Source organism: Oncorhynchus keta, chromosome 29 (assembly GCF_023373465.1).
Source record: "Oncorhynchus keta strain PuntledgeMale-10-30-2019 chromosome 29, Oket_V2, whole genome shotgun sequence".
NCBI classification, from domain to species: domain Eukaryota; kingdom Metazoa; phylum Chordata; class Actinopteri; order Salmoniformes; family Salmonidae; genus Oncorhynchus; species Oncorhynchus keta.
The window spans coordinates 32,916,326-32,928,596 of NC_068449.1; the positions used below are offsets into that span (position 1 = coordinate 32,916,326).

Consider the following 12,271-nt stretch of genomic DNA (forward strand, 5'->3'; position numbering starts at 1 on the left):
TTTTAAGCCTTGAGACAATTGAGACATGGATTGTGTATGTGTGCCATTCAGAGGGTGAATGGGCAAGACAAAAGATTGAGGTGCCTTTGAATGGGATATGGTAGTAGATGACAGGGCACACCGGTTTGTGTCAAAAACTGCAACGCTGCTGGGTTTTACACGCTCAACAGTTTCCTGTGTGTATCAAGAATGATCCACCACCCAAAGGACATCCAGCCAATTGGACACAACTGTGGGAAGCACCGGAGTCAACATGGGCCAGCATCCCTGTGGAACGCTTTCGACATCTTGTAGAGTCCATGGTACTGATGAGTAAGGCGGGGGGAGGTCCGGAGGGGGATCAAGAGATGTTTGTGTTTTTGAACACCTGTAACTACCATTTCCTGCAATCTAGAGCCTTTATTTATTATTATTATTATTATTGACAACAAATAAAGGATTTTTAAAAAATCTAGCTACATAGTGGTGCAGCCAGTCCACAAGGTGGCACAGCACCCCTCTTATATTCTTTGGGGAGAACCCTGTACTGCTTTTGTATTCTTAAAGAATAGTTTAGGTCCCCTTTTACGGACTTAAAACTCAAGCCTGATATCCTTCCTCTGATATAGAACAATTATACAGGGAAAGGCCCACTCTAAATCTAAGACAATAGCTTGTTTGTGACAGAAAAGCTCTGTAAGAACCTTTACCTCATGATATACAATTGTTGAGCGTCTGGTTTCATATGCGTGGCTCGTGTCAGATCTTTCAGCGCTCTCTTCAGATCATTGACCTTTTTGATGAAGAATAAAATTCATGATTTATACATCATAAAGTGACAACCTGAAAATCTTGGTGACTTGCATCATGACATTTTAAATGCTTACATTGCGATAGGCTTGGGCACGGCAGATGTATCCTCTGATGTAGGTGGGGTCCACCCTCAAAGCGTTGCTGAACATTCGGATGGCTTCATAGTTCTGGCCCATATTCAACATGAAGATCAAGCCCAGGTTCACATGGGCCAGCGCTACAGACCTAACAGGAACAAGAAATCATCACAAAGTGGGGGAAAACATTAAAGGAAATACAACTTCTCTCTAATCTCACAACAAGTATTAGACTTGAAGAAAGATTCTAGTTCTTATCATTCAAAATTTTCATACATCTCAACAGTCTTGTTGAATATTTAGCTTCGAAATGTCCTCCCTCTTTTCTTCTCTCCCCCTCTCTCCTTCTCTTCCTCTCTACATCTCCCGTTCCTCTTTCTCACTCAAAGCGCTGTTGCTCTTTTCAGAAGAAAGGATCCACTCCGCCAAAGCGAGAGGCCCAGTGGTATTACCTGTCAAGTTTGATCACAGCTTCAAAGTCGAACACGGCTTGTTGCCACTGCCGTCGCTCCGTATAGAGCAGGCCCCTGTGCAGGAAGGCACTCAGGTTCTCTTGGCTATCATTAATGAGTACTGGTGGCACAGAAACAAATATAACAATAAGTTGTATCTCTGTGGTACTCACAGGACTGTATAACACAACACCTCCTCAATCCAGCACACAATGAAAGATATTAACAGCCTAAAAACACTCTGATTGGGGGTTAATGTAAACTGAAAGCTACCACTCTTCGACACACAACACATTAGATTGAAGATATTAATAGCATGAAATGGGGGTTAGGTGAGGTTTTGTTGAAGATGTTGTTTGTAACTAATGGACTGTGGAAATGATTTTCCTCTATGAGGACATCCGTACAATAAAGTATATATTTATCTATTGTGTAATACCTGAGGTGCTGAGGTCTTGGAGGGAAATATCAGGCATCCTCTTCCTGAGCAGACAGCCCCGGTGGTAGAAGGCCAGCCAGTCATTGGGGTCCAGGTGAACTGCTAGGGAGAAGTCCTCGATGGCGTCCTGGTACTGACCCACCTTAGCATAGATCCTGCCCCTGTACGTCCTGTGGTACGTCCAGATTATAACGAGAGGGTAACACCACTGACATTATGGAGGGTAACACCACTGACATTATGGAGGGTAACACAACTGACATTATGGAGGGTAACACAACTGACTGTCAATCGACATTTCAGTGCGTGTGTGTGTGTTTTGAGAGAGAGGGAGAGAGACAGAACCTGTGCATGATTGTGAGCTGAACTCAATCCTAAAGCTGGCATTATCTGTGTCCAGAGTGACACTCTATTCCCTATATCAGGGATGGTCAACTTGCAGCCCCCCCTTTCGTAGGCCCGCAGACTAATTTCACACCAGAAAAATACAATCATTTGAATAATAGAATACACAAGCTGCAATTTTGAAATTTGGCTGTGCATCAGCAGTCACTCAATTAGCCCATGTCAGCAAAACATTTTTAGATTGGTTTAGTTAGTCTAGCGGACAGCTATCTAAACTTGTAGTAATCATGGTCAAACTACCAACCGGGATAGGGCCCATTGATCATCAGTTATCATATTAAAAACTGCAAATGTTTGCCTCCTATGGCAAAATGTGTAGAATTTCAGGAAATTAGTTGTAAAACTGCAAATGTTTCTCTTCGCTCCATGGCAAGATGAGGAGAATTACATGAAGTTAGTTATAAAATTGCTAAATCTTCTCTCTGCCCCATGGCAAAATGTGTAGAATTGCAGCAAACTTGCTTTAAAACAACATGTTTTCTACGTCCCATGGCAAAATGTGCAGAATTGCAGGAAATGGGGGGGGGTATGGATGTGAGTATGCAGACCCACTAGCTACTGCGGCCCCTCATGATGAGTTCCGTTTTTTGGTGGGCCACACCCCCATCAAAGTTGCTCATTCCTGTCCTATATAGTGCACTACTACCTATGGGCCCTGGTCAATAGTTGTGCACTATATAGGGAATAGGGTGTCATTTGGGACTACCTGGCGATGGCATGGCTGGGATCACGCTGGAGCAGCAGAGTAAAGTCCGACAGAGCCACCATCCAGTTACAGCTGTGGAAGTACTGCAGGCCGTGGGTCAACAGAGCATCCGTTCTCCCTGGGTTGATGGTGAACGTCTGGAAGACAAAGATTACAGACATACACACCAGTCACAGCAGTCTCCTGTTAAGCCCTTGTTCTGTGGCTTATGCTGGCAAAATAACCCAGAGGTCAGCGCTGGAGTGAAGTGGAATCTCTTCTCAATCAATACACAATATCACACTGTTGGTTTTCTACCTTCGATGGCTGTATTAAACCCAGACTACATCCTAAGAGTGCTTTGAGACCCAGTGATGTCAGTGGCAACGTGACTCACTTTGGCATAGTCCTCCATGGCCAGTAGAATCTCATTCCTCTTCTCGTACATCTCCGCCCTCTTGAAATAGTTGTCATCGTCTTCAGGTCTGCATTTGATGGCCTGAGTGTAGTTTATAATAGCCAGGGTGGTCTCTCCTCTCACTCTGTAGATTTCTGCTTTGGACTTGAAGGCATCTGGTAAACGCATATAAAAGGTTGGTAAATGTATTGTACTGTACAGTAGTCTAGAAAAGAGGAAGAGCTATAGCTGTACAGCCGTGAACCATAATCAAATCACATGTAAGTCCAGTTGCATCCTTAACCGTGGGTACATCACCAGAATTGCCTTAATAAATTGACCAGCGGTGTAATGCCACAGAATGTACAATAACTATAGTCAACACAAATGTGTTCCTATTTGCAAAAAGGAACTAACATTTAAATCAATGGAGCACTCACTAACTTCAAAATACAGACGGAACGTATCAGAGCGAAAAAAACAACAACTAAAAGGCTCATAAAATGAGGAATTTAAATTCATTCAAGTGAGCGATTCAGCAGAAGTGCAATCACTTTCACCTTGGCAGAGTCAGTCAGTGCATCACCACGCTGTATGTACCGCAAATCACTTTTATCTACAGCAACTAATAAAACACACAGGGCTTTGGACTGTGGTGGGCTTACCTGCATGTTTCTTGGTGTGCTTGATGATAAAGTTCAGGTCATCCAAAGCACTATTCTGGTTGTTTCTGAGCAGATAAATGCTGTGCCTGTGCCAGTAAGCATCCAGCAGGTAGGGCTCTAGGGAAATGGCCTAGTGTGGAAACAACAACACATGAACCATTTATCATCAGAAGCTAGGCCTAGAGGAGGAAAATGAAGCTAGTGGGGAAATCAGGTCAAACCTATTAGCTAGCTTATATACTTACAAATAAATGTCGAAATCACGTTACTTTGACTAGCCTCCAACTGCAATTACAGTATTCTGACCTAACACACTCCTCCATGGCTGTCCTACTTCAGAAGCAAACTTCTGCTCGCCTACTGAAAATGTGAACTAAATTTACGGCATTGAGATCCTCCAGAGCCTGGTTAAGCCGGCCCAGTTTCTTCTGCAGCGCCCCCCTGCGACACAGGTCAAAGGCACTGGGTCTGTCCTGCTGGGCAATAGCCTGGGTCAGCTTGGCCACCTCTCCCTCCAGGTCGCCTGTGGTCAGTCCCTGGTCCAGGGTCAGAGACAGGTCCACCCAGTCCAGAGGCTGTATTTCATCCAGCATCAGGACCTTCTCCCCAGGCTTCTTCAGGGCCCCGCTCTGGAGGCTGCTGCTGGGGGCCCTCTTTGAGGAGTCTGACTCTTTCTTGGAGGTGCTGCTGCTCTCCTCCAGTGGGGGGAAGAGCTGGTCAAACCAGGCATCCCAGATATCCCTCACCCACTCCCGGGGAGGGAGCACGTTGGGGATGCCACCCTGGTCAGCGGCAAAGCTCTCAAAGTTCAGCACCAGGGGTAGGCTCGGGTAGCGAGGCAAGGGGAGAGGGAGGGGAGGGTCCTCTGAAAGGCACGTGGTGGGTTTGATGGGTAGTAGCTGGCACACAGACTCACTCCTGGGAACACAGGAGGCAGGCAACACAGATAGACAGGGTGATTAGATGTGAAGAGGAAATGTACACATTCTGTAAATACAGCAATAACATGGGTCTACTGTATATCCAAATGAAAGCACATTCATCTGGAAGATCTATAACTGCTTTGTTAGCCAAATGAATCTCAGTACTGTAAGCCTGCCTACCTGATGAGAGTACGTGGTGGCTCCTGCAGTTTTTCGTGGATGTAGGCCAGCTTGGCAGGGCACAGCTTCTTCCCACCCTTGGCAACCTTCCTCTTCGAGTGGGATATGCTGCCTCCCCTGACGGGTTCCGCCATCATCACCCTGCCTCGGTCCCTCCTGTACTGGAGATGACTCTGGCTGAGGGCTGGGGTAAGCTCCTCTGTGTTGGGGCCTGCTGCGGGGGCTTGGTGGTCGGCCTCCTGCTGGACAGTGGGAGTAACCTGGGGATGGGTCTCCTCAGCCAGCACAGTGGAGGACAGCTGCTGCCGAACCACCTCCAGCTCTCTGGTGACGGTGGCAAAGTCACATGATACCTTGAGGAAGGCCTCTGGCTCAGGGTTGAGGTGTGGGGCAGAGAAGGGCCTCTTCAACTGGGTCAAGATGGTGAATAGTGAGACCATGGTCAGAACCTCTGCTTAGGTGGTGAGATAGTGGTTTATCGTGTTATTGAATGACATGACACTTCTCATATACACTCACCTGTTCTTCGTCAATGGAGGGTTGAGGTGACTGCTCAGTTACTCTGAGGTCTATCATAGACTTGAACTTTCTGGACAGCACATTTTCCTGTTGGAAGATCCAACACGTTCGTAAGGGCATGATAGAAGGGGGGTAACTAAAGCACACACTGACCACTGAGGTGGTTGGCTCCATCTCTGTCAGGTCACAGGCTGATTCCACCAGGTCCTGTAGATCACCATAGAGCTCCTCTCTGGAGAGATCATTCTGCGTTGCCTTAGTAACAAACACCATAGAAACACAGCAGGGTGAGATCACATTGGCACGGTTTGGTTAACTGGTTCACTTGCAATTTGATATTCTGATATATCAAAGCTATTATTCAGATATATCAAAGATATTTGATATTCAAAGATATTATATTTCACCAGGACATCTTTGGTTAAAAAGGCATGATCAATGTGGCCTTGTTAATGTTATCTATCTTTCAGAGTAGTAAGGCATCTTGTAATGTAATGATCAAAGAGCATCTCCAATGTTCCCCCATCACGTCTCAACTAAAACACAGCCAGGAACAAATAGAGTAGAGTTAAGTCTTCCGTTAACAGTCCATGTGGACTGACTGTCTGGGAGGGAAGTAGCCTACAAGTCCGTCTGTAAACATCAGAGGCTCAGTACTACCTGGTACTTGGGAAAGAGTTTGTGTTTGACGAATGCAGGAGAGCAGCTGAACTTAGGAGGCGCTGGGTGCCAGAACATCTTCAGCTCGTTGGAACACAGAGAGGTCTGGGAGGAAGGAGAGAGATACTGTATGAGACACACGGAGAACTGGGAGGATAGACACTTCAAGACAGGTGACTCATCTAGACTAATGAAAAGGCCCCTTGAATAAAACAAAGTCACACGTGACATTAAAAAGATAATGCGGAACTGGAACTGAAACATTGAAACTGAAACATTTGACATTCTTAAACAATCCCAGATAGCTACAGTGTTAGTATCATGTTATAAGCAAAAACTCCTGTTTCTAATGAGTTACAAATATGTTTGGTGCCACCTAGTGGATCATCTTGCTGTTTGGGGTTTTAGGCTGGGTTTCTGTACAGCACTTTGAGATATCAGCTGATGTACGAAGGGCTATATAAATAAATTTGATTTGATTTGATTTGATTTGATTTGATCTTGTGGATCATCTTGTTGGATGGTGAAACACTTTCTAGACAAAATGTTTTGGGGGGGAAAAGTTGTATAAACATAGTGCTGATCCTCCTCACCGCCTGTCCATGAAGCATCATCCTGGGCTTCTCTACGTAAAACTCAGCGATCCTCTGCCAGTCAGCCAGGCTGTCTGAAGTCTGGGAAGGCAGGTGACTCACACAGTCCTTTCCATCAGACTCAGTCACCTCCACGCGGGGTACGCCTTCATTTAATATCCTGCAAAGAGATTCAATAGTTTTACATGATGTGAAGTTGTTGTAATGATACTCCTGACATGCAAAGTTTTCCCACGTGGAGTGCAGAAGGTAGTGAGAGAGAAAGTGGAGACGATGACCAAATCATATTTACTAAATAATTTAATGCAACCCTGTATCACAACACTTCAATTCCAAATGTTGCTATAAAGTCTAGGTTTTGGTCAGAAAACAACTTATGAAGCAGAGCCTGGGAGAGATAGATAAATAAAGGTTAAATAAAAAAAATGTAATAAAAGCGTTTTACCTGTGTCTGTCAGGCTGGGCAGCGATGTGTTGTAGTGCTGCCCTCTGTTGGTGAAACTGTGGTGGTGCACTGAGTTGGCTGGAGGTGTGACAGACCCGGGAAGCCAGCTGCAGCTCCAGAGGCAGGGCCTGGCTGACTGGGGTTGTACAGAGGTGGTGAATGGTCTTGTACCCATCTGCACTGTGGGAGAGAATTAGAACAGTAATGACGACAATGTTGTGATACTCTTACTTCGCCAGTCCGTTTGTGCAATCATGCCAACTCCTTCTCACTGGCTTGACAATGATAGCAATAGAGTTGGTGAGAACACAAACAGATCTAGGACCAGGGTAATACTTACTTTCAATTGTATCTAAATGTAACACAATTTCTGACTTCTTTACCTAGTCTGCAATAACACAGGGTATATATAAAACCCAACATACAGTATTATCATGTGTGGTAAAGAGAGAAGTCAGCTGACATTTTGCTTTGAACCAAAACCCAACTGGTTTGTTATATTGAAGAATGTCAACGATTCAACAAGAATCCACATATTTGAAACGTCTACAAGCAATACAGTGGTCTTGAGGCTTGTCCTAACAGATGAACCATTCTCCGTGGCGTAAGCAGATGAGGTGGTGGTTTATTTGCTCAGATCATCCCTGCCATAACTTCTCACCACTCTTTGAACTGGAGACTCTGTGTGTGGCATCTCCGTGCTAGGAGGGAAAGGCCCGGCCTCCCTTCGTCACCCAACACCCACCTCCTGTCCTGACAGACACTGGACAATTTATTGGAGCCTAACATGCTCACTACGGCCTGCCACTCCTGAGATTGATCATCTCTCTGGCACTCTGGGTTAGGTAGGCATGCCTCAGCTCAGCTAGCGGAGCGGAAAACCTGTAAGGTCACCCTGGAGTCATTCGCCTTGTTTTCAATGAAATGAGCATTCCATAACTGTGGAGTGGAGCTGACCTGAGCACTGCCTTCAGCCTTGCTCCTTATCTAATCCATGTACCATCAGCAGACAGGTTGGCAGCCTGGCCCCCTTATAAAGCCTCTTATCCATAACCAACAGAAACCTTTCAGTGAACCAAAGCTCTGAAAAACACCCCTAATTAAATGGCACTTGTTTTGGTTCCATTTTTTCGTCAATGGGGTTGGAGGGGAGTGGAAGGAGTGGGAGGGTGTGGCACAACTCCAACTCAGCACTTGCAGCGGGAGGAGGCAGTAAATCTGGTCTCTTTAGGTGAGTCAGTTATAAGGAAGTGTGTGGTTGCACCAGGCTCCAGACAGAGAGAGAGCAGTCTGAAGAGTGTGTTAGGCTAGGAGCATAATTACTCTCTGTGTCAATGGGTCTCCGAGAATCAGGTGGGGAGTTTTGATGATAGCTTAAAAGTCACTTTATTTGCAGAGAGACTCCCTGGAACTGAGCTCATCTCCGTCCAATGCCACCCCCGCCCAATCCATTAAAGTCAAGGTCGGAGATGGTTACTAATGATAGTGAGTTGAAGAGGTTGTTGGAAAACAACTTTGTTCAAAACAAGCAGGGATAACACAGTGACGACCGTGATTATACAGGGTTTAAGCAACATGTCGTCGTGTTTTAGGAGAAAACCCCTATTTATTTGACAGTGCAGTGTTGTATGTGGTATACATTTAATACCCAAGTTTGTAATAGAAGTAGTAGTTTAACCTTCAATAATGATCACAACTCAAAATCAGTTCGATACAACAACTCACATCTCTCGTGATCAACGAGACTGACAGGGAATACAAGACGCTTACTGTGCTTTGGGGGCCCATGTTGCTAGAGGGGAGAGGCCTTGAATGGTTTTGTTTTGTAAAGACACCCTCGCTGGTCTCTGAGAAGGAGCTATGGTATCTCCTCGAGCTGTCATTACATCTGCATAAGTCACCTTTGATGGAGAGAGGGGGGAAAAAACACAAAGAGAAACATTTGTCTTCTAATTGTGGGAGTTAAAATAAGAAAAGACTTAAATATTTTAGGCGTGAACAAGATAAACTGATAGTACAGTTACAACTACTGAACGTTACACAATGACAGCCACATGAATCCAAGTATTACCTTCTGTGGAAGAGCAGAGACCATAGAGTCATCTCCGTCTGTCTCTCGTTCAGACAGTGAGTGAGCGATCTTGTAGACCCCTGATGTGACTTTAGGGGACTCAGCAGGTCTTGGAGGGGTAGGAGAATCCCTCTTAACGCACAACATCCTCTGTGGAACCGGGGACCTCTGAGGAGTATCCTGGAAAAATGTGGATAAGACGTTTGTTAATGTTAACTATCTTGAAAATGTTCTCAAATGCTCTGAAAACCTATTTTTCAATGAAATGTGATCAAATCTAAATACACTCTAGTCTCTGCATTACCTCTGTTGGTACATGGCTAATATTCTCTTCTCTCTCCTCTGATTCCACAGTTTTTTCTTCCTTTAAAAATGATTAAATGTTATAACAAAAACAAAGATTGTCATTAATCCATGCAAGTGTAAATTGCTATGAGCATTGAATACCTGTTTAAATAACTAATATAAAATAACTATCACCGGGCTTAATTAAAATCTCTACCAAAAGTACAAAGGTCAAAATGTTTGTGACCATTCAGGATATGTTGTTGTCCTATTGTTATCATGTTGTCACCTCGTTGTCAGCATTGTAGCTGTCCCCCAGCACTCTTTCCATCAGCTCCTTGATCATCTGGTCCGAGGCAGATGGCATATCACTGTCCCCTCTCTGTAAGGAGGCAATGATCTCATCCACCGTCCTCCCTCTGCCTCTGACAAGCCCCATAGTCGTGGCCACTGACTCCTCTGGGTGTCTCTGCTGGGGGTCCGTGCCCTCCTGGCTCTCTGCAACCTCGGCCCCTACAATGCCCCGTGCCTCCTCCAGCAGCTCTGTGGTGGACTTGACACTGTGGATACTGTTAGGGGCCATGGTACTCCTCTGGCTCGTTGAGCTTCTGTCGTCAGTGGGCGTCCTTGGTGCATGCGTAGACCTATCTTTCTGATTCCTCCTTTTCTTTCTCTTGACCTTCTGTGGGGCTTTCCCGTGGGATGGCTCGGAGCCCGAGTCCTCACTGTTCCTGCTGTCATCGGTGTTGTCCGAGCTCAGAGCCAGACATCTGCTGAAGAAGTTGGATCTCCGAATGCGCCTCTCTGCCGCTTCCTTCTCCGACACCTGCTCTGACTCCTTCTTGCTCTTGTATATGAACATCCTGGTCCCTGTTGCTGGCCTCTCTGACCTGGGCTTAGAGGGAGGCTGTGGCCTCATGGACATGGACACCACTTTGGTAGTCCCTGCTAGCTGAGCTATGGCCGGCTTCTGGGAAGGTTTCTGGCCTGGAGAAGACAGGACCAAATTAACTGAATTTCTCCCTTCACTGATTCCTTTGTTACGTGTGGTTCCTTGACTCCTGCTCACCTCAGCCTTTGTTTTAGGGATGTCTAGTAGGAGAGCACTTTGTGGTAAGGAGGCAGGTGGTGATTGTAGCAGATCTGCATGGAACTCCAACAGGCTGACTGACCCTGCAGACATCTGTGAGGTCCTATTTTGGGGCGTGTCCGATGTGCCACAGGGTCCCTCTGTAGCCTCTTCCATCAGTCCTGATGACTCCAGTGTGTGGAGAGAGTCTGGTGGTTGATCCTGTGTGCTGGTGGTTGTGTGGGAGTTGAAAAACAGCTGCTTCATTTATAGGAATTCACACTGGGACTCATTGCATAGCACCCCTAACTCCTTCTTCGGCTTTAGCTTCTCGCTGTGCCTCAGAACCTTATTTCTCAGCAAGTTGCTCCATGTCTATCAACGTGACCAAATGTTGGAAAGTGAAACATGCAAAAAAAGTAAAGGACTAAGGATGGAAGTGGGTGAGTTGTAAGAGGTATTCTTTTTCAATGGGTGATTATGAAACATCAATTAAAATGATTAAAACACACAGCAATAAGAACAAATGGTAGCCTAAAACGTGATATATGACATGATTGATGCTTATTCTATGTATTACTACGCGGCCTACACAATAACTGATGATGATCAAACTGCTAAGATTTGTGTTACTGTGTGGCAAAAAGTAGCAGCACTGTCAGTATAACAGCTTCACAGTGTGTATTTTGTTGCTAGTGAAGTTTGAAAGATGTCAACGAGCTACAATGTTGCCAGCAGTGAACCACTCCAATGCTACTAGAATAACGTTAGATTAGCTAACGTTAGCCAATTCCAACGCTTACCTTTTCCAAAACTATTGAAGTGACAAGACACCGCTGTTTGCTGAAATTGACGCTACTTTAAATGTCTGAATATCATCTCATAAACACGTTGGCAGGTAAAATGTTTACAAACTTTTGTGACGCTTTGACATCCACCATTTCTTCGTGGTGGCTGGGAGGATCTCCTAGCAACCAAACCAGACAACTAGGCTGGACAAAACAGACACCACGTGGGTGCAGAACTAAGACTGCGGAAGACCCCGACGAGCACTGGAAACTGAACTAAGTAAAAGGTTACAAATTGCGAACGTGTTCAACGCTCAAAGCGTCTTTTCTAATCGACAGAAGAAGTATAGCTTCAATTCGGCATAGGCCTATCTATGCCTTTTTCTATTGGCTCTGTAGTTTTCATTATGGATGTGTAGGCCTTCAGGAAATATTATTGTCATGAAATCCAATATTGTCTAGTACGCTTTTCACATGTGGAATGTAATTCATCCCTTCTAATTTCTTTGGGACAATTCATCTTCTGATTCTATTTTCATTTTTTCCCCTTTTTTTCTGTGCCATAATAAACATGTGATCATAAAGACTCGTGTCATAGAATAAAGCAATCTATTAGCGTAAATATCTGTAAAACAACCATGTTCATCTGTAGGGCTTTGTGAGGTTGGCTATATCTACCGTGTCAGATTTCAAATCCAGCAGTAAACCTAATTTCCCATGCTTTGTGGGAGGTTTTAATCCGGCCTTAACAAATCGATTTTCTCTCCCTAATGGCGTTAGAGATCACCCTGAGATAATCCCATGTAAAGGGATAATTATCGCTGTT

The 12,271-nt window shown here is 45.1% G+C and overlaps 1 protein-coding gene across 1 annotated transcript in view; it reads right to left on the minus strand.

Moving 5' to 3' along the window:
- The window catches only part of ttc6 (tetratricopeptide repeat domain 6), a 34,780-nt gene extending 23,152 nt beyond the window's left edge, over positions 1-11,628 (minus strand). The window contains exons 1-19 of the mRNA XM_035743324.2: positions 11,461-11,628; positions 9,878-11,032; positions 9,608-9,667; positions 9,304-9,483; positions 9,003-9,133; positions 7,233-7,412; positions 6,788-6,947; positions 6,195-6,299; positions 5,688-5,789; positions 5,535-5,621; positions 5,016-5,425; positions 4,296-4,830; positions 3,913-4,042; positions 3,248-3,423; positions 2,872-3,008; positions 1,761-1,930; positions 1,322-1,442; positions 867-1,017; positions 690-772 (exon numbers count right to left, since the gene is read on the minus strand). Of these exons, the coding sequence (XP_035599217.1) occupies positions 690-772; positions 867-1,017; positions 1,322-1,442; positions 1,761-1,930; positions 2,872-3,008; positions 3,248-3,423; positions 3,913-4,042; positions 4,296-4,830; positions 5,016-5,425; positions 5,535-5,621; positions 5,688-5,789; positions 6,195-6,299; positions 6,788-6,947; positions 7,233-7,412; positions 9,003-9,133; positions 9,304-9,483; positions 9,608-9,667; positions 9,878-10,924 (3,965 nt within the window). The 5' untranslated portion in view covers positions 10,925-11,032; positions 11,461-11,628. The remainder of the gene's footprint in view (positions 1-689; positions 773-866; positions 1,018-1,321; positions 1,443-1,760; positions 1,931-2,871; positions 3,009-3,247; positions 3,424-3,912; positions 4,043-4,295; positions 4,831-5,015; positions 5,426-5,534; positions 5,622-5,687; positions 5,790-6,194; positions 6,300-6,787; positions 6,948-7,232; positions 7,413-9,002; positions 9,134-9,303; positions 9,484-9,607; positions 9,668-9,877; positions 11,033-11,460) is intronic.
- Between the last annotated feature and the right edge of the window lie 643 nt (positions 11,629-12,271).